This window comes from Pezoporus flaviventris, unplaced genomic scaffold (assembly GCF_033815535.1).
Source record: "Pezoporus flaviventris isolate CSIRO_AGI_PZ_B2104156 unplaced genomic scaffold, CSIRO_AGI_Pfla_v1 ptg000078l, whole genome shotgun sequence".
Classification (NCBI taxonomy): Eukaryota; Metazoa; Chordata; class Aves; order Psittaciformes; family Psittacidae; genus Pezoporus; species Pezoporus flaviventris.
The window spans coordinates 7,727,800-7,753,747 of NW_026892626.1; the positions used below are offsets into that span (position 1 = coordinate 7,727,800).

At 41.4% G+C, this 25,948-nt stretch overlaps 1 protein-coding gene across 3 annotated transcripts in view; it reads left to right on the forward strand.

Moving 5' to 3' along the window:
* Positions 1 to 2,023: 2,023 nt before the first annotated feature.
* GSG1L (GSG1 like) overlaps positions 2,024 to 25,948 on the forward strand; it is a 56,706-nt gene continuing 32,781 nt past the window's right edge. Inside the window, exons 1-2 of one of the 3 annotated variants that reach the window (XM_061473209.1) lie at positions 2,024 to 3,015; positions 19,698 to 19,745. In XM_061473209.1, the coding sequence (XP_061329193.1) occupies positions 2,715 to 3,015; positions 19,698 to 19,745 (349 nt within the window). In that variant the 5' untranslated portion in view covers positions 2,024 to 2,714. The remainder of the gene's footprint in view (positions 3,016 to 19,697; positions 19,746 to 25,948) is intronic. The other 2 variants (XM_061473210.1, XM_061473208.1) reach the window with 2 other exon arrangements.

Sequence of the window (25,948 nt, forward strand, 5' to 3'; positions counted from 1 at the left end):
TGAATATTTTGAAATGCTTATGTTTCTAAAAGCTCTTTATCACTAAAGAAACCAAATTTCTGCTTTATTTTGCTGCCTTGTTGTTTCTTTTTTTAATATACAATGCGACCATCTCTTTCTCAACAACCAGTTCAGCTCAAAAAAAACCCAAACAACTAAGAGTAAAGAAGGTAAGGAGGAACAGAAATAGGAATATTTGTTAGGATTAAGAGTAAAAACAAAATCCAAAAAGTATTTGGGACAAAATAATCACAGATAACCAAACTCTTGAATGCCCACTACTCAGGGACATAGGCACAGGGAGAAACAGGGTGCAGACATTGATGCTGGTACCAGAAAACACAAGCCACAGAGCAGTAGAGATTTGTCAGTAAAGACCTTTAAAGACCCGTGATGAGTCAGATATGACAGCCACTTGAAACATAATCCTGAGGAAGAGCACCTAGCTTTCTTGTGAATGCATTCTGACAAAGTTTAAAATGCATTGTTTATTCCTCTAAGCACATATTGTTTATTCCTCTAAGCCTGAGAAACACAGGAACATACAAATGCATTACTAAGTAAGTGGTATGTCCTGAAACATACAAATAATTGAACTAATAATCCTGTGGTCCTCTATATAGCTATCATCTGTATTTCTTACACGTAATTAAAACCAAGCAAATAATGATGATTATTTTGCTGCAAGATGTAATGCTGAAAGGACTGTAACAGGGAAAGGTGTGGTGTGGTGCAATTCCAATAGGAGAAGGAAGACTGAACAGAGGCACTCTGCTAGCCCTGCCCACTGGAAAAATCTGGCTCTGAGGAGATGTAGCAACCAGGCATACAGGCAGAAGTGGACAAAATGAAGGGCACTTAGGAAGGGAAGTATCTGCAGTTCAAAGCTATTTCACTAACCTTGCAAAGTTGCCATCACAGTTGTTCTCCCAGAGCAGAATTTTCTAGTAACTTTCTAGTTTATTTATAACACAAAATGGCTAAAGCCAAATGAGTCTGTATAAAGAATGAAAAATCTCATAAGCAGTTGGGACCAGACATGCAGGGCAGGCATGAGCAAGAGGCATAATACAGAGCCCTATGGCTACCCGTGAGGGGGACATGAGGGTCCCTGAAGTCTTGCATGGTGGCTTGCTAAGGAGAAATTTCACATGCTGCTTCCCAGCTTTCTTCAAAGAGCTGGAGAAACTGCCATACCACCACATTTCCTGTCTGCAGGCAGTAAGGCATAGGATGAGCTTTCCATATTGAGCTAATGTGCTGACTTAACAGAATAGAGGGTGTGAGATGAGAGCATTGGCCCATCTATTAGTATGAGCCTGTGTAGCTGCATGGTTATTTCCAGGGCTTGCTGGAAACCCACTACTGGGCTGCTCTGAGAGGCCACAAGCATCCGCATGGCCCTTGCAGAGAGTCCAAACAAGGCTGGAAGGAAATATCAGCTCAGGAGGCATGTGTAGCTTCTTCACCACAGAAAATTGCTCTCATCTACTAAGGACACAGAAATGCTGTGTGATGGATGTGGCCAACCTCAGTGCTGGATACAAGTTCTCAGAGATTTTACCACCACCTATATCAGGTGCCATGGTCTCCTTACAGCACTCAGCATTTACCAGGATAGCTCTAGGCAATGTTGAAAGGGGTTATAAGCATTATGAGACAACCAACCAACTAGACAGGACAGTACACTTCTCTGGAAATGGGACATTATGCAGTGCTCCCTACTCTTGCAGCATTGCCATCTGCAAGTGAAGGCCAGGGTTTGCTCAAATTAGTTCTCTAGCCAGGATGTACAAAATGTCCTACAGACCCACTTCAAACAAAACATCTGTGAGCACTGTGTCTGGAAATGAAAGCCTGAGAAAGGGGCTCCAGTTGGTATTTTGAACGACGCGGGTTTTACTCATTATACACTTTCAAATCTAAATTCCTCTGGAGCTTTGCTGACTGCCAGAGTAAGCCCCTGAAGACAGAGATTTACCCAGGTATTTTGATAGCAGACTCAAACCCCCTATTTACTACTCAGTAGCTCAGAGCAGAAACGCTAAATTACCACTCCAAACCTCCTCCTCCCGGACAAATCTCTACTCTCTGGCATAGAGAAAATGTGTTTCGTAGCTCCGGATAACGATTCATTTTGGGACTAAGATGTGACGCCTCCCCCCAGTCCAACGGAGCCGCCAGCGCGCTGCAGTGGCCCCTGAGGTCCGCGGAGGAGGGTGGTAGCAGGCAGCAGCTGGCCCCGACGCCTGCCTCCTGCCCAGTTGCTCTTGCTTCATCCTGCAAGAGCAGAGGACAGCGCGTCCCGCAGCCTGCAGGTGTCTCCCAGCGGAGACAGCTGCGGAGCCCCTTGGGATCATGTGTGGTACCAGAGCAGATGTTCACTTGCTCTTGGTGCTCTTTGTGAGACAGACCCTCTCTGATCCTGTCAGCGCGCTGAAGCACACCGACTACAAGAGGACGGCCGCACTCCCGCGCCTGCAGCTGCTCCTTTAACGTACAAAGGCAGGATTTCAAGTGAAGAGAAGAATGGGAGTCTGGCTGCAGCGTTTCTTTCATTGCTACAATAACAGATTGGAAGAAGCTGAGAGTTTTGATGCCTGGACAACTGGATTCTGAATCGTGAGAGGCTTTGGCCCCCCTCCCCTCCCCACATAAAACAAGCCCCTTTGACTTCTTCTCTCAGCAGGAGGGGGAGGGAGGGCGGATTTACCATGAAGACAAATCGAAGATGCAGAGCCCTGCTAGCAGTGAGTCTGAATCTGATGGCTCTCCTCTTCTCTACAACAGCTTTTATCACGACCCACTGGTGTGAGGGCACACAGAGGGTCCCCAAGCCGAGCTGTGGGAAAGAGAAGAAGACAAACTGCCTCAACTACAGCGGGAATGAGACTGCAAATGAGACAAACCAGAATGTGGTTCATTACAGCTGGGAGACTGGAGACGACCGCTTCCTTTTCAGGTATTTCCACACTGGGATCTGGTACTCATGTGAGGAAAATATCAATGCTGCTGGTAAGTATAAAATAACTTCCTTCCAGCTTGTGTTGCTTTGTGTTTGGCTCAGTGTGATAAACACACAGGCAAGCTGTTCTGTGTTGTATCTTAAAGCAGATTCACCCTGAAGAGAGAGGCAGGATTTTAACAGTTCTTTGTTGAAAACCAACCTGTTTCCAGCGAGAGCAAAGATTTGCTTGTTTACCTGCTGGCTGATGCAGGATCTGTGCTCTGAAGCCAGATGAGCCTCTGATAAGCAGTATGTGCTACCCCCATGGGCACTGCAGCCAGACTGGTCAGTGCTTCCCTTCTGGGAGCTGCTCCATGGAGCGCACAAAGAACAGTGGCTGGTAGTTGTTAAGGAGGTTCTGACATCTAATTGTAATTGCCCCTGAAATAACCTAGGACAGTGTCTGAACGACAGGGAAAGCACAAATGTCACAGTTTTTATCATGCCGTAGCCTGGACTGCCTGTTTTCTGTTATCTCTTAAACAAATGACCACCCATAATCCCTTCCTGGTGGCTGAATTGCATGTTTATTGAAGGAGAGTAGTGAAATGGCAGTTAAAGGGCACAACCGGGCACAAGAAGGTTCATTCCTGTTCCCCACTCAGCCATTTACTTGCTGAGAACTGCTCAAGAAGATGTCTCTTCAGCTGTTCAGAGTATTCATTTCCTCTGCTGTAGCCTGGCACTTCTACCAGGAGTAAAACACTGGAGGGTGGATGAGAGGTAGCAGCCATGGGACTGATTTAAGTCTCACCAGATGCAGACTGACAGTCCCTACTCCCAGAGCTGTCTGGTAGAGCTAACATCCAAACTCTGCTTTTAAAAGAGCTTTTTTACTAGATTATATGAGTGGAAAACAAAGTTTACAAATGTGACACAGTGTAAAATGGTAATGGCTTGTGTCATTGCCCAAAGAGCAGACTGGGGAGTTGATCCTTTACCACTGTTGGGAGAGGGAAACAGTTAATCATCCTACATGTTGTGTCTCTGAGGACATAACCTCCCTGATAATGAAAAGTTTATGAGATCATGGTAAAACTTCTCTGTAAGGATGTACTATAAAGCAAGGCAAACTTGGGGAGAAGCTCACAGTCCATTTCATCCCAAGGTGCTGTGTATATTCACTGTTATTTTTGTGGATAATGCTTCAAGAATTAGTTGGTCATTAAAATCCATTTTAATGTATGGAAATGCAAGTTGATGAACTTCAGCCTTGGGACTGTCAATAAACTGTACCATGCTGAAATGAGGGCACCAAAGTAACTGTCTTGATGTTAGAAAAAATCTACAGAAAACAAAGATGATTTGTCTCACTGCTTTAGAAATAAAGATAGGCCACAGCAGCCTGAGTGAGCAGCTTAATGCTCTGACTTCTTGAGCATCTTAGCTGGTATTGGGACAATTAAGCATGCCCAAATTTCTGGCAGATATTGAAAGCTTTCCAAGCCAAGATGTATGTGTGAGATAAGTTGTAACTGTGTGACTCTAGCCCACTCAGAAAACTGAGTTATATGTGGGAGAAGAGAAAAACAGTGATCTATTCTGTACTAGGTAAACAAAGCTGTGCTGTAGTGGGTGATTTCAGGAGATAGCTGGAAGCCAGCTTTAGAAAGTTATGGTGAAAGCAGGAGCGAAGGCGTTGTTTCTCCCTCCTCACTCCGCCACAGCAGGCACATGTGTGTTTCCTCTTATTTGGAACACTAAGTTCGTGAAAAGTACTCTTCAGTTAGCAGACCAGAAGTGACCAGCCTTTGGAAAGAATCCAGCCAGCTACAGGAATGTATCGGCTTAAACAGTCAGCTGCCTCATTCAGGATTTACCACAGTTATTTTCTGGTAAGGAACAATGTAATGGGCACAGATGTAAATTTGTCCCTCAGACTGTCAGCATAAAATAACCATGAAAGGTCTTAATTCAGACTTATGGGTTTGTAATACCAGACTGTCAGTTCGTTATTATGGCCTTTTGCAACCTGACTGGTGATCACTTTACCTGACTTCCAGGGTAAGGAGGCACCAGGCAGCCTCAACCAGCAGCACTGAGATCATGCTTATACATACGCTCTGATGCTCAATATATCTGTTTGTAATGCGCCCCATGGGCTCATCACATTTTCCACAGCACACTTACTGATCACAGTCCTGTAGGTATCACAAGTCATACAGTCATCATGTTGGTAATTAATACCCTAGGATGCCAAGAGAACACCCAGAAAACACCACAAAGCACACTAATACTCATGTGTTAAACTAATCAAAATCCCTAGCTTGAATGCACGCTATACTTTCAATGTCATCTTTCTCAAAGCTTTACCAATAGAGTACTGAAAGTGACGGCAACAACAGCCTTCTTCCAGGCAAAGTCCTTCTGAAAGCCACTCCATAGCCTCACGCCTGTTTCAGTAGAACCTGTGGCTACAGCCTATGGTCAGCAGCATTCCTCCAGCTCCTGACCTATCCGTGATTCCTCACTGCCAATGTCTGAAGCTAAGCAGCATGAATCCCACCAGGAACACATGAATGCCAGTAACACTCTCTGTGATTGCAATGCTGTCAAAACCTTCCAGAGACTCATAACTTTCCCAGCTGTAAGCTACATTCTTCATCTACCCATCAAGCTTTTGACTTCTCTCTCTCCCTATAGTCACAGTGCTGTCAAAACTTTCTGCTCCCTGCACTGGTGCAGCTGCAACGCAGCTGATCTTGTAGTGCAGACACAAGAGGACCAGTTCCCAGAGGGCTGATACTGCAAAAGCCAACACTGCAGGGCTTCCAGTTGTTTGGAGTGGCTGGGAGTCTGTCACACTTTAAAGTGACATTTAGGCTGCAATCAAATGAATTTTGAGTGCCCTCTCCTCCTGCTCTTTATCTGAAATATCCATTTAGATTCCAGATGTTGAGGTGCAAAAGGCATGCCGTCTACTCTGTGCAGAGACTAACAAAGTGGGACTTCATCTTGGGGCAGGTTTCTAGTTTTCACTGACATCTCTAAAAGGGATTGAGTGCTATGATTAGTTCTGAAATAATTTGCAAATCTAAAGTTTACTTTTATTCATCATGCCTAGGAAGATAAAGAATCCAAAAAGCATTTAGTACCTGAGAAATAGAATTGTGAATCCCCTCTGGGAATAGAGGGACTGGAGCATATTCATTTAATTAGTGGGTATGTCCTCTAATTATTTAGCACAATTTCTAACTCAAAAGTATGCTGAATCCCAGTCTATCAAACAGAGGATGAAGGCTCTCCTTTTCAGAGTGGTTTCATGCTTTGGATCCCACACGGGTGGAGGCACCTTCTGTACAAGCAATGCACCTGAACTCTGAAGGCACATGAAGATAGAGCATGTGCTATGGGCTTTCTAGATTGTGCTGGTTATGAGTCCTGTTCTGCAGTTACACGCTGCACAGGGCACTTGATGCTTCCTCCTGGCTCATGAATTCCTTGTCTATGGCCAAGCGTCTCTGGCTGAGCTCTCTATAATTTAATTTATTTTTGAGTATGACTTTGAGTGCAAATCTCGTTTCACACCTGCAGCCTAGGTCTGTGCTTGTGTCAGTCCTCGACACCCCAGAAGATACCAGACAAGTGATGTGCCACAAGAGTGGCAGTGGTAAACTATAGTTTCTGTGACTCAAGAACATATATGCGATGAAAAAATAAACACATGGAGTAGGTAATGGGGCATATCTTCTCCTAACACGTAGAGGAGTTTCAGAGCTGGGAAACAGTAACAAGGTAGCTGAGTTTTCTCAATAGTGTGTTTGCTTTGATTTTAATAGAAAAAACCTATGAACTCAGATCTTGTTTAAACAAGATCTTGTTTAAACTTAAGTTACTAATGAACAGTCTCAGCAATAACATCCCCATTCAGAGGGAAAAGCAGCTGCCTAGGTGCCTTTTAAGAGTACTATCCAGTTGAATAAAAAATAAAGCCTTTCCCTGTTGTTCACCATGCTCCATAGAAGCCAGGGAGATCAGAAATGGGTACGCATAGGCTTGTTTTGTATTCTTGGAATAATGTTTTGAGGCTAAGGGGTCTCCTTGTATGCTCTGTATCATATATTCCTTAGCACTCTTCAAGAAGTAAATGGTAGAGTAGAATTTAGATGGTATGTAAGGATGCATCAAAATGTGCCATAAATACGGACGTTAAATGCACATTTGAGAAGGAGCCAGAGAACAAGAGAGGTGTATCTTGCAGGAATGAATAAATCTGTGACATAGAAAGACAAGAACTAGCCATACATTGTCACAAATGCAGAGCGGTACTGCATAACCCTTCTTCCCTGCCACCATGGGATAATAAGCATATGTGATTCACCATAGGCTTCTGTCCAGAGAGAGAGATCAGGGAGAAGCACCTTGTGAGTATATAATTAAAAGCAAGAGGAACTGGGAATTCTTGCTAGATTATGAGAAATACAATATAATTGGCATGACTGAAACCTAGCGGGTTTATTTGCATGACTGGAATGCAAAAATTGCTACTTATAAATTGTGTAAGAAGGAAAAAGTGGTGAAAGGAATTGAGTAGGTAGAGCTCTATATTAAAGATAAAATTTCCAGTGATAGAGGAACTGAACCCAGGGGGCCTGGATAATCTCCATCTGAGGATGTTGAAATAATTGGCACATGAAAATACAGGGCTAGTAGCAAGAATCTGCACATTGCTGTAGTCAAAGAAGACTGGAAAAAAATGATACAGGCGACTTGAAGCAGCAACCTTAGGACAGTTTTCGGGGACAGCACAACAAATGGGTTTTATCAAAGGCAGAGTTTTATTAAAGGTAAATCTTTTAACAAGATGAATCACTTCTTAGACAAGGGTAATAAACTATACCCAGTCTGTATGGATTTACAGAAAAGCATTTGATGGAATGTCCCACTGAAAAATTTTTTTACAGAACTACAGAGAATGGAGGGAATGGTAACAATGATGTGGTGATAGATATAGGTATACTTCACACAAGAGAATGCTGAAGAGCCTGAGCCTCTTCAGGCTGGAAGGAAGGCACAAGGTACAGAGAACTATGGTATTGGTGGGGATCAAATGGGAATGACAGAGATCAGACAAAAAATATCACTAATTGCTTGTGTGACTTAAGAACAGTAAGGCATAACACACAAAAAGAAATACTCCTTCCTACAGAGCTCCCTGCCTGGGGATGTTGTGAAGGCCAAAACTGGGGATTGCATGGACCCAGGAAGCAAACATCCATTTGTGTTACTGATATGATCATTTGAGAGTAACCTCTGGCCAGGAAGTCCCCAAACTACTGATGCAGTACTGACATTACAAAGGGAGTACATGAGCAGTATCACCCTATATCCATCATTGGATGATGATACAAAGATAGTGAAGTAGGTAGACCTTTTGCTTGAATCTGTGGTGCAGATTTTACTTTGTTTTGTTTATTACATGGGGATAAATAGAAAGGCTGTCAATTAGCTAAAAAATAATATTAGAAGAAGGCTGTGGCAAGTAATATAAAAACAGAAATAGTCACACTGGAGATCAGATATTTCTAGTTATCACCTATTTTGGGTTTGGGACTGGTTCTGTTATTGCTGAGATTAGCAATCTAGGAAAAAAGAACTAGGGATAGAATTCATGTAGCCTAAAAATGCAAGATGAATCCTACAGCAAACCTGTGGACATTATCAAATGCAGATGTCTGTGCCTAAATTGATCATCATCACTGCAGTCAGTAGAGAGTAGTGAGTACTTCCTGGGGAAATTAAATTCCTCCTCAAACAGGATGAACTGAGCCCTGGGATTATGTATTTTCCTCATTGGCCAAAAAGGAATCTAAGAAGTTGCCATTTCTAACACAGAAGCCTTAATTTGAAGAGAATAATCCTACTTTAAATGTACTCCTCACATGTGCTATGGCACAAAGTCTTGGAATATTGGCATTACAGAGGAGACTTTTTTCTGCATAACTCAAAAAGTGAATTGGTCTGATAGAGTTATAAGAATAGTTTTAAAATTTAAAAAAAGGTTAACAGCACCAATCACTAAGGCATAAAACTGTGAAGTCACAGGCAGTTATCAATTGCAGGCAAAAGGTAGGAAATAAGTTGTGGGCCAATATTTGTCTCTGAACTGCTACGTGCTGTGATACAAAGGAAAGGTATTATTCTAGGAAAGAGTCAGCACCACTTTGTAAGGCACAGGTAACACCTGTGCTTTTTGTTAAAGCCATCATGCAGAGTTATGGTAAGAAAAAGAGGGAGGTGAAATAGTTGCAGAGTGGAATTTCCAAGGTTGCTAAGGAAAAGAGAATCTCTCTTGAGAAAAGAAAAACTGGTCCTCTTTAGTATAATGTATCAAAGATCTAGATGTGATGGTACCTTCTATACATATATATAAAATATATAAATATAGATAAAATATTTATATTTATATATATTTATGCATATTTTTATATTTTATATATAAAATATATAAATATATATATGGGTAAATATTAAGAAAATAATATGACTTAAGTAACTTATCACTGAGAAAAAAAAAAGTGAAAATCCAAGGAAGGGTTCCCAGAAAGTGCATCACTGGATTTCACCTCCACAGAGGGCAGTGTGGGCAAAGGAAATTCATGGGCTGAAGTGGGTACTTCTTAAAGTCACAGAAAGAAGTGTAGGAGGGCAAAAGAATGTTTCTGGCATGAGGAAGCTTGGAGTGAGTCCTGCATAGATGATTTGTTGATATCTTAAGGAGGTCTGAAAGGAGCCATCTTGGTTTGACTGCCTTGCTCATACCATGTCTGTATTCTGTTACATGACATCCATGCTTTGGGGTTGCTGCTGGTCACCAGTGAGAGCCAAGAAAAAAAACAGTTGTTGACTTAATGCATATCGTGTTTTCTGAAGGGTTTTATGCCTTCTCCAAACCATCAGAAATTGGCTACAGGTGGAGACAGTGTATGAGGAGGTTGCTTTGCTGCCGTGGACATTATTACAGCTTCTCAGTATCTAATTGATATGTCTGCTCATGCACTGAACATTAAACTGAGGATCTAATTTGGGATCAGGAAAGAAATCTCCTTCAGGCTATATAACAGCGATAGTAACAAGTTTTCAAGTTTTTGCCTTCATTTACAACATGGGGAAAGGTCTATTTCAGAAAAGCACTTATGAACTCCTCCTAACAAATCCCCTTTTTTTTTTTTTTTTTTTTTGCAACAGGAAGAAATTGGCCTGGCCATAGGAATTTAAGCTGTAGGAGTCTTCAGATCTGTTCATGTTCCTCACAATATTCCTGCTCTCTTCCTGTTGGTACATGATAGCTGTGGTTACTGTGGCGGTGGTTCTTTATTATACACATTCAGTTTTTTATAGCATGTTGGGGATATTTTGTGCCTGCAGTGCTCTGGGAATTTTGGATTTTAGGTCCTCCTGATTCTGCTAGAGAGACTATGCTATTCTGCTAGCTCTATGAACATCTATCATACATAAAATGTGGACATAAAGTCCCTGCAGGCTGAGACCCATAAGAGAGGAAAGTAAGGGAGTAGGCAATAAACAACCCCTTATATGAGAAGTTACACACTACATCATGAGCAGAAACTGTTCCTTTCTCTTTGGAAGTGTTTGTCCTCAACCATTTAATCCAGTAACCTTAAAGGAGCCATCTGAGAGGTTCTAATAGTTCTTTGTAAATTGAATAAACTTCAAAGTGCTAGAAGACTAACACCCAAGACTAAGGCCCCATATTTCAAAGAGAACAAAGATGTTTACCCCAAAGTCAGTTAATGAAAAATATGAATAGGTGCATTTAGGGCTACAGAAATAGATGCAAGATGGAATATCAAGCATCATGGTATCACTATGGTTTTTAAATTACACCAGATACAATCCTGATTTTAAAACTTTCTTTATATAGATTAGCATAACTTGCTTAATGACAGATCTCAAAATGAGGATTTACCAGGGAATAGGGTGGCTTATAGCAGCATCCTCTGTTAATCGTCAATTGGTGTAATGTTACTCAATATTCTTGTCGGTAAACAAAATGGCAATATAAATCTTTGCTGATCTAGCTTACAAATGACTACAGAAGACAGTAAATACAAGAAGCAGATGCTGTTATTATGGAATGGCATGGTTTGTAGAATAGTCACAGGCAAACAAAATTCAGTGTAAGGTATTCCACCTTGAATTGGCTGCATTTGGTGGGGAAAAGGACACAAAACATGTTTACAGTGAGGGAAATTAACTGAGAAAAAGAGCCATTCCACCATTTCTAGAGTCACTAGATCCAGAGAGACCAAAAACCACATCATAATATCATTCAGACTGATTTCACTGTGCATAATCTGGCCAGGAAAAAAAAAAAAAAAACACTAAATGAGAATTTATTGCAAAGTTATTAGGTAGAAGCTTGAAATTAAGGTTTACGAGAATAAATGCAAGCACAACTTTTTTCACTTGATTTTAAAAACTGGATATTATATTTAACCTCTTAGGCTGTGGCTGAAAGGTTAAAGTTATCTCGGTTTCCATACTCCAAGTCAGGTGTGCCTGCCTGGAAAAACAGGACCCCTCAACCAACAAAACATCTTTGGGTAGGGAAGGTGGGAGAAGTTTCTGGACTTCGCTTTGAAACAGGCAACCTAAATTACCATGGCTAAAAGGAACAGGCTGCAAATAGATGGGCAAACCAGGGAAGAAATACTGTTACGGTGTTAACTGTGGAGAAGAAATACAGGTTGATGTAGTACAGGCTCTGACATTCAAGGTTGCCTCCCCTCCAGCAATCCCTTTTCCTCTTACCTACAGCAATCCCTTTTCCTCTTACCTACAGTCACTTGTGCATGTTTCAAGCTGCAGACTGAGGACCTGTGTTCACAGCAATGTGCCATGCCATCAGAGGAATGCGCTGTCCTGAGTCTGTCTTTTCCTCCATTTTGGCACACATCAGCTTTTGATGTTTCCATTGTCTACAGTAATCCCAGTGAAAAAGAGTTTTCTTCTTTGTTGTCAGTGACTTTCATCTCAGCCTGCCTGGCTCATGTATCTCTGGAGCTAGGGAACAGATCCAATGCAAATACTCTGCTTGAGCATTATCTAGAAAGAAGCACTTGGCATGGTTAAAAGAGAATCCACATTGATCCACAGCTAATAAGTGGAAGGAGTGGGAGCTTTTGAACCACATTTCTTCTACAGCCAGGACTTTAGGGTCTTATTGGCTATTTAATCCTTTGATCTTTGATAATCACCAGCCTAAATGCACCTGCTAATGCAGTCACCTGGGAAAATGCAGAAAGCATGACATACATCATAAAATGATGTAGTTCATACAACAATGTACATACAATAAGTACTTCATACAAGTACATTATCAGCTACATCTTCTGTTAAAAGCATCCTTTCTAATTTTTCTCAGTTTTCTCGGGAGACCTTATAGTCCCGCAGATACCGGACAGCAGATAACTAGTTTATTTTGGCATGTTTACAATTAGCAGAGTAAGCACAGTGTGGCAGATGGTCACCTGTGGGATGAAGAGGTGAAAACTCCTCCCATTCTGTGACTTGAAATGCTAAGAGCACCTCAGAATTGTTGATTTAATGTTTTCTGGATTGTAAAGTCAGGTCAAATTTGACATGAGAATAATTGAAAGCCTCCCTCAGCACCACTATTTCCTTGGTTCTCCCAATCATTTAGAAATCTGAACCACTTTCCAGCTCTCCAAATGGTAGATGTGTATACAGCTCCATCAGGTCTCACCAAGATAATCAGATGAGTCTTATGACTTGGATGCATTTCAGTCAGACATGATTTGAGAGCAGCCTGTGAAGATGTTTGCTTTCAGATACTTTGCAAGATTTTTCACATCAGGAAGAGTTTAGCACAGAAAATGCAGTTTCCATGGCACTTAGTCCCAGTTAGCACAAGCGTGCTAGGCATTGCCTGCTCTTCCCACCCCTTCTGCCCTCTACATAGCTCTCTACTGCTCCAATGAACCAAAGAGGAAACTCCACAGTGGATTACACCTCTCAACAGAATTATTACCATTTCTTTGTGAATATGTGAATTGAGGAAATTTTCATTTCATGCCTGAAATGAAAAAGTGGAAATCTTCAAGTTTTTCCCCTTTAAAGGGTAGAAAGTTTTAAGACTGAAGTTTGCTGAAAGAGAACAGTAGTGTAGCAGTCAGATTTAAAAACAACCCCAAAAGGGAAGAAGATTGTGAACTGTCTCAGCAGAAGCTGAGAAACTGAACAAATTCTCAGGTTATTTGAAAGTAAGAGAAATGTTGATGGGCAGTAGCTAGGGATGAGAGCTATCAGAGTGAGAAAAAGCCAATTGTTTTCATAGTTCAAGACATATTTTAGTATAATTCTGTATGAACTTTACTTTCCAGCAGAAAATATTGCTCCAGCCAAATCAACACAGCCAACTGGAAAATGTTGATTTTGCAACTGAATACTCAATTTTTTATTAGAAAAAAATCAATTAAATATTCTGTCTGGGATCAGTTTAATCAAAAGTGTAATATTTCACTCATTAATTAATCTGATACGGCTCAGTTTGAGTGACCTCATTAACCTATATTTTCCCTGATGTAGTACTTTGTTTCACTGAAGTTGTGTTGGAGTCCTCAGTCTCGTCTAGGCTGGGATCCCTTGGGGGTTATATCTTTTTTTAGACAAATACAATGATTTTACTCTCAGTAGATGATGTGGGATTGCATCAAAATTACATGACTCCAGATATAATTGGAGAGATAAAGATTTGTTAGGGCCTGTTGGGAAAAAGGGGACCTTGTCTTTCGTAGGCTGGGAGCCAGAGTGTTACTAAAAGGGAATGCTGTTTAAATGAAATGTAATCATTTAAATTTTCATCAGAACTGTACTTTTGAACTCATAAAATTTTATGCAGAGTAAGTGAATACAGACAGCTTTTTCTTTTTACTGCAAGATGAAAAGCAGAGTTATAACAGAGATCCTTCTTTCAGTCAGAACTACCGGAATTCTTTTAAGTCAAACTATTTAACTAGAATGTTTTGAACCACTGTAGTTGGAAGACATACAAACTAGGATTTTTCAGAGTTGTTTTTATTTTGCTGCCCTGGTTATTAATGAGGCATTTATCACTGGTTCAGAGAGGAAAGGCCCAATATGTGTAATCCAGGATATCAACTTCTGTCCTTATTATTGCAACAGCCATCTTATAAACTTAGATTTTTGTCTTAAAGCCTATGCTTTTTGCTGTGTTTTCTGCCCTTTTCCCCCTTTCCAGTCTAAACCACCAGTTTACTGAGGTATACTCTGGACAAATCCAGCCAGTGGTGTGCAGTGAGGGGTCCTAAAGTCAGGAGCAAGCAAACCATAGTTTAGACAACTGGTGGAAGAAACAGTAGAATACATGTGGGTCTCACAAAGGCAGAGTCATTCCAGTGTGCACCCTGGGCTTGGAAGTATACCTGTGCTCTGTAGTTTAGACCTAATCTATGTGTGCCTAGACCTGCCTTTCCAGCTGCCCTATGCAGCTCTCTAAATGCTCCCTAGTATCTTCCATAGACCCATAGATGGATCCAGCCTGCATCCACTTTGGAAGCTGCAGCTAGGCACATCTGGTCTGTTGCAATGTAGTTTCAATGCCCACAAGGTGTGCAGAGCTTAATGGGGCAAGCAGCCCAGAGCCCTGGGGCCAGTATATCATGCAGACTTGATGGCTCTACGGGATCCATTTGTCTTAACTTTCTGGCAGGATTGAATTTGGAGGATTTGGAAAAGCCACTTCTCTTTCTAAGCCTTTGCTTTCAAATTATCGTTCAGGCTAGGGAGGTACAGATGCCTCTGAACTCTGCCTGAGAAAAGTAAAAGGAACAAGCATTTGCTTCCAGCACAGAGTCACAGCTGTACAAAGTGTGTCTGACACTATGAAGTAAGACTTCAGTGGAGAAGGTAAGAAAGCAAACCCCACTATCTCCACATGCTAGGGAAAGGGAGGTGTCTGGGTCTACCTATCTGAGGTGACAGGACACATGGGTAACCACTCCACCATGTGTGACTGCTCATTAGCAGTGTTCTGCAGTGCCTCTTTCTCATCCCTGAAGCAGCCTTACTCATACCAGCTCCTTTACTTTCTCCAGAGCACAGCTCAGTCAGATTAGTGCCTGCTTTTCACACAGCACCCTACTTTTTCTTGAAGTGATTTGGTTTTGCAGACATGAGACAATTTCCATGAGAAATATGTGCCAAAGACTTGGAAGGGCTGGAAGCTCAGGACTTCCCACCATGCTGTGAGCAGCAGAGAGACAAGAAAGAGCATGGGCCTCATGCTAGAAGCAAGACAGAGAGATCATCTCATTATGCTGCCACAACTTTCTCTCTGTTTCCCTGGCACTGACATGTGATAAAATCCACATCTTCAGTTTCCTAAGAATATACAGAACTCAAAGCCAAGCTTTCTTCAGTAGAATCTACTAAGGAGGTTGAAAGCATTTGACCTCCAGTGCTGCAGAGCCATGAAATGAGAAGATTCTCAATGAGCCTGGCTGAGGAATTGCTGTGCATGCTCTTGGGAAACTGAGCCCAGGGAACTTTAAGACCCAGGAATTTCTCCTCCCCTGATGGTTTGCTGTTGGTATCCTTCCCAGTTCAGGCTAGGCACATATTCAAATGCAGATGCATGCGCGTGCATGAGCACACGCACTCGCGCACACATACACATGCATGACACTAATGTGACCACACAGACCAACCTAGAGAGAGCTGTGCCAAACAGCACCCACAGAAACACAACATCACTTTCAGCAAGTTCATTCCTCTTCCTTCTTTCTGGCTGAGCAGGTTTGCAAATCACTACTGATACGTGCACACCCCTTCTGTCTGTAGATACACAAGCACATCACACTAATGATCCCTCAGATGTTACCATGGGCTCTAAGTCTATCGTCCATACCGAGACCTCAAGACTCTTACCCAGCTCAGACCTTGGGGCTTTTCAGATCTCTCCTCCCACTCTCTGGCTGGTTCAGTTTGAAGTTCCCTAGCAAATTACAAATAAACTTACCCATACACATATCCAGGATTAGATTAATCAATTAAGATTAGAGAAAAACACAAGCAAATTTTGGGCTCTTGGTGGTACCCAGTCCTAGAAGTCCCTATGACCCATGCCCCCTTCTCTGGTAGCCCAGAAGGCTCAACTGAGCCCATGTAGAGCCAGCCTGGTTATAAAGGAATGCATTTGCAAGGGCTTGCATAGACGATGTTTCTACCTCACCCTTGGGAAGCCCTAGAAGAAGCTCTTATTGGTGTTAAGGTGGTTGGTCAGTCTTTTCTACTCAGCCTCCAGCAGCTCTCTAACACTGCTGAGCTCCAGAATGCTACATATACACTGTACATGGCCATTGTTCCTTCATGGAAGTGGAGAGCATTCAAGCCAAGTCGGTCCTTTCTAACTCAGTTATGTGCAAGAGAAATCACTCCTTGGCTTTCTCCTCCGTCAGAATTGCTGCCAAAAAAGGGTGGCAGGACTATCAGGTGGATGAAACCTAAACGCTGTTCTTGTTGCATCTCTAAACAGCCTTTTCTGTATTCTCTAAAGACTCTCCAGGAGCATGGTTATGAGGAGAAGATGCATCTGGAAAAGGGCAGCACAGCAGGATAAACTCTTGCCAAGTCTAAAATTAAACTTAAGAGGGCTTAAGAGATCAGTTATACAAGATACCCAAAAATAACTTAGAATAAATCCTAAGAGGAACAGTGAAAGCACTGCTGACATCTTCAGTTCTCAGTGAGATGAATGTCTGCATGTTGAAGTATGAATGTGGTCTATAAATACCACCAGTGGTTACCACTGAAATGAAGGAGAGGTTTCCAATGCTCCAGCAAGAGGAACAATGATGGGAAGTGTTCTTCATCAGGAACTGCTTGTGCAGTTCATACCAAAACCTTTAGCAGTAACCCAGGCACAATCCAGACATCAGCTGCTGAAAATGGTGTGACCTCCTTCCACACTTTTGCGTCTCCCATCTACAGTCATTCTTTGTGCTATGGCACCAAAAGGGCGTTTTCTGGATACTCCAGAATTTTCTGGCCACATTATTTAAATTGGAGGCCTCAGCCACAGCCAGCTCTCCTGGGGGAAATGTTCTGGTCAAGGAATTTAAGGGAGGATGAGGATGCACACTCCTCCAAATAGCACATGATTACACTCTCTACATATGTCCTGCAGACAAGGCACCTGCAGCCAAATACTGTGGTACCATCAGTTTCCTCAGTACCTATGGGTGTTAGAGAGGCTTTGTACCTTGCCATGTATCTGAAAGGTACCATTTATCTCCAGCTCTCGGAACAGCTGTGCAGTTTCTGTAGTAGCAAATGCCATTCCCCTTTGGCTGTCTTGGGATAACATGATATTTATTAAAGGTTTTGAATAATATGGCTTCAGATTCACTGGAACCACAGGTGAAAGATGACTCAATGCTACTCAGTTTAAAGTCAGGTTAAAATTGTGATAAAAGTAGTAACTTCCCTCTGGAAAAAAAAAACAAACCAAACCATAAAACCAAACCCAAAACATAGATCCATATGGCTAGAATGAAAAATTGTGCTTAATCTGCTTATATCAAGTCCAAATTTAAAGGTTACTCTCCCTGTATTCCCTTGATTTTAAGTCAATGCATTCCTGACACACCTCATGCCCTAAAACATGGAGTCTCTGGATGAGACTGATTCATTCTTACAGCGCAAAATATTTTATAGTCCACCTATTTCTCTTTATTTCTTGGTCAGAGTCCTAAAGTACACCCCATATGCAAAGACAGTTAGGGAGCTGGGCCTGTTCTTGTCCCTACAAATAAAGAAAGGATGACTACATAGATGACAGAACAGCTAGAGAAGTTGGGTATAAGGAAGAGTGGTGAAGCCCTGGGACCAGAGCAGGAGAGAAACCCCATCCTTGGCGTCACCAAATAATGGGTATCACGATCCTTGAAGTATTTCAAGGTTTGGCTGGGAAAAGTCACAGCTGATCTGATCTGATCAGGTGTTAGCAATAATCCTGTTCTGAACAGGAGGCTGAACAGGAGACCTGCAGGGTCCTGTGAACACAACGCTTCTGTGATGCTGTGATTTCTGTCATCCATCAGATATCTTTCAGTCTGTTTGCCCAAAAACTTCATAACTCATTCATCTGACATTCCTTCTGCTCAGTTATAGACTGCCCTCTGTTTTGGAAACAGAGATGGTGCTTTGATAAGTCAAGCGTCACTTCCTTTTCTTGACTGTCCTCTTGGCAGTGCCTGGATGCAGAGTAGGAATCCTACCCCCTGCCATGGAGATACTGAAATGTTCGTTTCAATGTGAAGTGAACCTTTTCTTTTATAGGAACTCGTACAGACACAAACAGGCTACAGACTATGTACTCAACACTTTTCAGCATATTTAGCATAGGTTTAAAACTGCAAAAAGTAAATAAAAAGTGGTAGTAATAGCATTATAATAATAGATTGTTATTTCAACACAGCTATCATTTGAACGGTTATGTTTATCTCAATCCTGGCAGCAAAGACGCCAGAAAGATTAACGTTTTATATTGGTTTGTACATATAATTAATTAGAACCAAGAAGAAATTACACACTGATTTCAACATCACTACAGCATTTCACTGTTTATTCTTTTTTAATGGCTCACATTTCCTAAATCAGCCTTTTGACTGTGCAATTAAAATTGAGCAAAACTACTAAAAATCCTACTGCTATATCTTTGCGTCAATTAAAGTCTTGAAGGGCAAAATGGATTCTTCTCCATTACCTCTGTCAGGCATGCTGGGCTCTGATTCCTCAGGGCAGGCAGGATATTGGTCACTTTGGAACATATCATGTTGAAGAAAATACATACACTTGGTGAACAAATGCATCTAAAGCAAAGGACTTATTTTATAATCTCTGATTGCCTGAAGAAGTAAAAAAGAAAGGTCAAAACATCCACCCTTAAGACACATTTCCTGCTCAGAAGCAATAGGCTTTTCAAGAATGCCTGCAAAAGTGGAGGTGGAGACCTAAACAGTGAAAAGTTAATTTACAGTGATAAATGGATGCAGCAGCCACAAAGCAGAGGGAGTGGCTCAGGGCTGTGATGGTCATAGCAAGGCATTTGCTTGCCTTTTTAACAGGTTTTTTTTAATGCTATGCAATTGCATATCTTGCTTTGTGATCCAGGTTTGTCTGTCCTAGTCACATGTGTCCTATCTATCTATGGAGATGTCTGTGCCCATGGCAATGCTTCCTGGCACTGGGAGGTTGGGTCACACCCTGGTGGGGCACAGGCATAGTCCTGACAATGAGGAGGAAGGCAAAAGTGTTCATGAAAGAGGCCAGTGCCCTCCCAGTGAAAAACCCCTGCAGTGCTTTGCACTGTGTCACTCCATTTGGAGTGAACGCTGCTCCCAGCCTTGGGAAGGAGCATTGCTGACCCAGCAGGGTTCAACTATCAGAGAGCACTTTTTTCTTCACTAACTGTATTTCATACTCCCGGTGAAGGAACTGTAATCCTTAGGGAGAGTCCAGCCTTGCGAGCATTGTGGCTTTGGTCCAGGATGGAGGCACAGGTAGACGTCTGCTCTCTGTGTAGTACTATAGAGACTCAGGTGGCAGAAACACCAGTCAGAAAGAGGAGGCAGAGCAAAACCGATCCACTTCTATGTCCTAAAATAATCCTTTTCTTTTGAAGGTGAAAAATGTCGAAGTTTTATCGACCTTGCCCCGGCTTCTGAAAAAGGTAAGACAAAACAGTCGAGACTTCCCATTTCACAAATAGTATCAGTATTGTTACTTTTGCTTGAGTGCCAGGGAAAACTGCTTCCTAAGCACACAAGGACATACCTGTCATCCAGATTACATACAGCCAGGTGAAACAAATGCTAAGGGTTTAACACTGCTGTTTACTCAGTAAATGCAGATCTGTCATTTCTCTGATGTAATTTCATTCAGCTGTAATTTTTAAGAAAATAAAGATCTATATTATAATACAGACATTCCCCTTCTCCGTCTAGTGAGGAAGGACATGCTACATGGTTTCCCCAGGCCATGAAGACGTTTATGGTCAGAAAATTGCAGTCACAGTACCAAAAGTCTTTTTGTGAGAAGGCATCACCTAGATGCTTGTTTGTTTGATTTACCCTTAAAAATATATATAAATACAAAGGCATAGAGACAGCTGCTAACATCATCTTTACCCTGGTATTGGAGTTGTAAATTCCCAATCGCAGTTTAACCTTATTTCAAATTAGTATTTATAAGGAAAAAAATGGGTAGAATTCAATTAATGAACCAGGCAGCTGAGCTCATCCTGTTCCTGCCCAAGACAGAACACTTTGCCCGCAGCTGGAGAGGTGCGCAAGCCTCTCAGTGTCCTTCACACTAACAATGGGCTTCTGGAGAATCCAGAGGACAGATGGAAATTCATGTTTGTACAAAGAAGTGGTGTATTTTGTTAAATCATTTGAGAAAACCACAAAACCTTTTGGGCATACGGTACCTTCATCAGGTCTGACAGAGAGGCAGCAAGTGGTGTAAGCAACAGTTGTACTTTGTCTGAATTGCCGATCTGCTGGACAAATTGAAAGAGAAGGGCAATTACCATTAATAAAGCAGTAGGGTATTTCAGTGCAAGAAGTAGTAACAGAGACAGTCTCTGTGAAATTCATTGTAAATAAACCTAAATAAATTATGCACGTAAGTGAAGAACAATCCTGGGATTACTGCCACTAATGGGCTCTGAGTTAAATCTTACACACACAAATGTGACCTTGGGGCATAACCATTCTTGTGAAACTACTAGCTCAATACTCGGCAGCAGTCAGAAAACAAACTACCTGTTAGAAAGCATTAGCAAAGGACTTGAGGACAGAGCAGAGAGTATTCTGTCTCATGAGGACTGTATACATCTGAAAACTTTGCCTTTATATAAAATGTAGTGTGGTATTTTGTCTTTTTTAGTCCAGCTCACAGAATGGACGCAAGAATAATCAGAGTCCTGGAAGGTTCTGTAAAAGGGCGAGACTAAGACTCTTCAGCCCAAAAGAGAGACATGGGAGAGGAGATATGATGTCCATTGATAAAGATGTAAAAGGAACTGAAAAGGAAACCTGGGTTATGGTAGATCTCTGCCTTTCCCAGTACTAGGCCTAGCGGGCACTGCATGACGCTTTTGGTAGACAGACCCAAAACAAGCACCATGTGTCTGTTAGAAAGACAATGGGATGTTTTTGTGCTTTATCCGTTTTTTGTGAAAGTTCATTATGGTGCATAATGCTTGGTGTCATCACCCACACACTTTCCAAAACAGCATCTAGTGCTTCACTTTAAGTATTTTTTTTAGTTGTGTGAAATGCTGTCAGCAACTTTTTTAGAGTTGTTGCATGGCATCAGTATGTATTTCTAGACTCTTCTATTTTTCCATTTTAAGGAATGAATACTTTTTTTGTGTGCTGGTATAAAGAAAATTATATCTATTTCTGAAGTCTTTCCATGGAGTTGTAAGGCATTTTGACAGAAAGAGAGGAGAATGCTCTTTCAGGGATGGAAAGTGCTGACCATCTGACTCATAAAACCAGGATAAATTCCACAACTGTAGATCAAGTTGGACACTGCAGCATAGTTAATCTGAATTTTTCACCATCAGTCTTGTACTGTCCAGAGATCCTTTCACCACATCTGAAGAGAAAATTGCGAGTCAGTGATGCCTGACTTGTATTCACTGTAGAATTCCTTAACTTTTTTAATTAATCTGCTCTTTTCCAGTTAGAAGAAACTGCCCACTCTTTTAATTCCTTGATCCCCTCACTAGCATTGACTTTAATGGTCAGAGGTTTGTCAACTACTCAGTTACACACAGTGACAACATTGGGACAGATTCTTGATTCTTCTTCTAAGTAAATGAGAGATGATAAAATGCAAAATTTGAGTTCAGTTATACAAACATATTTGTGGTTTCCACAGTCCATTGTGTAACTGGGAATTTTTGGACTGCATTCATCTTCACAATGATACTTCAGCTTATTCAGTTTCTGTATATATTCTTGGCATTACTTACTACTGAAAAGTTGTTGTTCATGGTTTCGACTACCTAAAATGTCTCTGTGAATACATGCTCTGCTACTGCAACTGAGCACTCAGACTCTCCAAGGTTTTCTTCTGAGCTGGTTTTCCCTGATCTAGAAACAACATCTGTCTGATCAACTTCTAAGCTGTTGCAGCCTATGCCTACTTCTCAGCACATCATCTTCCATTTATAAGACATGCTAAAATGAAGCCTAAGAACAGACTTAGTCTAGCTGTACAGCCAGTCTCTTCTACATCAATAAACACAAATAAACAGCAAGTTTATATTAAACGCCTGAATAATATTTAAAACCTCCTTAGCATAGAAAAGCTAATCACCAAAACTCAAAGTAAAATAAAACCGTCTATGGTGAGGCCTTACTACATCCTTGCCACAAATCTTGCATTCATAAATGAAAAGGTTTCTTACTGTAAAAATGTGATACTTGAGCTATCTTTAATCCATATGTGCTGATCTCTAGTGTAGCTGGATACATCTCTGATCAGTTATTATACCCTTTGAACCAATGACATCTGCTAAAAGGAGACAGCAAAATTTGGGGGAAACAGACCCACAGTGTGGTATAAATAAGCACTTCCAACCTACACTAGGAGAGCTCTTCCGTGCATTTAAGGCAGCTGCCAGCAATCTGTCAGAACCCTGTAAGCCTAACATTGAATTTATTAGCTATTGGTGGTTGTTAGTGCCAAATTTGCTTAACAAAATGAGCTTGGTGATGGTACATAACAACTAAAAAAACCCCAAATTTCTATGTCCACAAATATTTCTTCTGACAGTTGCCATTCACTGTCAACAAAGGATGATGGGTCAATAGCTGGTTACATTGGGCATCATCAGGAATTTTACTGGGCTGTCACAGAGCAGATGTTGTTGGGTCCCAAAAACTGTGCTATTTTCTAGTTTTCATTACAGTTGTGAGTGGTAAGATAGAAAGTACTTCCAAAATGACTTGGAAGGAAACTGTCACAGTAGGCTGAACCTGATCTTTCAGTTCTGAATTGCTCCTGGGATCTTCTCCACAAAACTTAATCAAAGTTTTCTTCCTGTTGAATATTTGGATCGCTGAATCACAGAATTGTTTGTCTCAGAAAGGACCTAAAGGATCATCCAGTTCCACCCCCTTCTGCCATGGGAAGGGATACCTTCCACAAGGCCATGTTGCTCAAATCCCTGTCCAACCTGGCCTTGAACACTGCATACCACAGCTTCTCTGGGCAACCTGTGCTAGTGCCTGACCACCCTGTCCAAAGAAGAAAAGGATAACCTACTTGTTATGCTGAAAAGTACTCTCAGTTTTCAGCTACTTGGTCTAGTTTCGAATGCAGCTTGTGGCCTCTCCTCTCCCTTTGGGCTGCTGTAAACCTTGCTAAAAGCATCTTTCTGACAAGCTCCCTGTTCTAGTACCCAATGAGAACACTGAGGCTGGGACACAGTCCACCACTCTCCTCCTCCCATCACACCTTTTGATGTACCTTTTAGTTCCCTTTTCCCACTGTTTCAAATCTGTGCCCAAGAAGACTTCCAAGAGGCCATGGAGGATACATTCAAAGGAAGAAACCAAGGCCAAATATTATGTCTGGAAACAGTGGCAGCACAATAAAAGGCAAAAGATAACAGTATGCCCCATCAAATGATCTGATAAATGACTTCACAGACCAGCATAACATCACAGCTATACACATATAAAGGTCTGTTCCTCCCCCTGCCTAGGACTGTGTGAGGATTCAAACGCCCTTCTATAAATGCATAAATGTCAGCTGTCAACCACAGTGACACAGAGACAGGAATCACGATCTGCCAAAATCCTGTGTAAGTGAATGCTGGGATATATCCAGTGGAAAAGAGTTGGAAACAGCATTTGCACTGGAAGAACTTTGCTGGGGAAGAGTGAGGATTTGTAGGAATTGTGGTGCCCTCGAGTTTTTGGGATGGGTTCAACAGTGGCTGTGACTCAAGCACAAACTGACGTGAGGTTTCCTATTGGGAAGTTGTCTCAGGAATAGGCTCAAAGGTCAGTCTTGGCTCAAAATTTAGAGATGGTCACACCAACATAGGAGAGGATTCACAGAATAAACTCCTTACTGGTTCGGTACAATATGATCTAAGTTACTCCAGTGCTCTGTAGGACATCACTTGCCTCAGCTGTGGTATCTATGGAATACCCATAATGAATGGCAAAGCAGGAGGTCATCATCAGCTGCCTATCTTGCAGTGCTCTCCACCTATATGTAGGGAAATTCACATGCATAAAATAAACAAAGCTTTTTAGAGACCATGGAGACCGAGACAAGACAAAACCTTGAAGAAGGAAAATGCTCATTGCTAGTGAGCATTTAACAGTCCAAAATGTTACAGGGGATTTTTTAAATTGGAAACTGTACTGGCAGAGGCAGGAGATGCCTTCTGCATGTCCTCAGCACAGGTCATGATTATGCATCCTGTAGAGATGAAGCAATAAAAATTCTGTATTGTCTAAAAAGTAGCTGGCAAAACTAAAGCAGCACATGGCAAATGGCAAATAAATAAAGTCTCACCTTAACACAGCACAGAAAAAGAAAAAGCTGAGCCAAATATGTGCATGCTCCTGAGCCAGCTCTACAACAGCAGTTAATGAGAAGAAAAACTAGATGCCTGATTTTAATAGATACTGACATAATAGGTGTAACAGAAATTTGATGGGAGAAAGATAATTAGTAGGACAATAACATCTTGGTACTGATGACACCGAAAGACAAAGCAGATGTCATGTACTAAAGCTGAATCAGAATAATAGAGTAATGTCATTTATGAGCAACACAATCCCTGTGGATGAATTCAATGCCCAAATAAAAAATACAGAATTACATTAGTGATCACCCATTGGGACAGCTTACACTATCAGTGTTAAGCTTGATGTCAGAGAAGATACAAGTACAGAAAACAAAACTGTAGGAGCAGACTTCAAAACCCCATGTTTAGACTGAGAAAATGTCGTGCTCAGTGTGATGGAGGGGCTAAAATTTGGGCAAACTTTATGAGCATGGAGAAATTAGTTGGGAAACTTGTAACTCTTATCCCTGAGATTCCTGAGTGGCCTGGTGAACTTGATTCAAAATGTTAGCAAGATATACCTTGTATCTGTGGCTAACAGAGAGAGACATTCAGCATCCTTGCAGAAGCAATGTAAGTTTAAAAAACCCAAAACTTGTGAAAAAGGGAATGCAAGAAAAACAAGAGCTGATTAAAAGAAATAAAAAGGTTCATATAAAAGGACAAGTGGAGCTTGAAAACTGTAAAGATACTAGGTATACTACAGGCATCTAACTGTCCACAAATCTTTCTCAGTCACTGAGTGACTGAGAGAAAATGGGAGATAATATTCAATGTTGATAAACGCAAAGTGGTGAACGTGAAGAGTAATCCTACCTTTACATATATAGTGATGGGTTCTGAATTAGCTTTTTCCCCTCAGGATAGAGTTCTTGGAATGATGACAGACACTTCTATGAAAACATTAATTCACTGCTCTGTAGAGATTAAGAAAAGACGAAAAGAAATATTAGCATCATTGTAGGAAATAAAGAACAAAACAAAAAGTCACCATGCCACCACATATATTCCTGATGTACCCATCTGCAGCACTCTGTGTGCACCTCTCATCCCTCCCCTGCCAGCCCCAGCTCAGAAAAGTTGTGATAAAATTTAAAGAGATAGAAAGAAGAGTTTGAGAGTTATGGTCAAAGACTGGGGATACTTTTTGTATGAGAAGCACAACACAGAACAGATTTCAGGCTGGAAAAGAGACAAATGAAAGTTGTAATAGCCGACTTAAAAAAACAAACCTTTTTTGTGAGCTGGATAGCTGTTCCTGAGAGGAA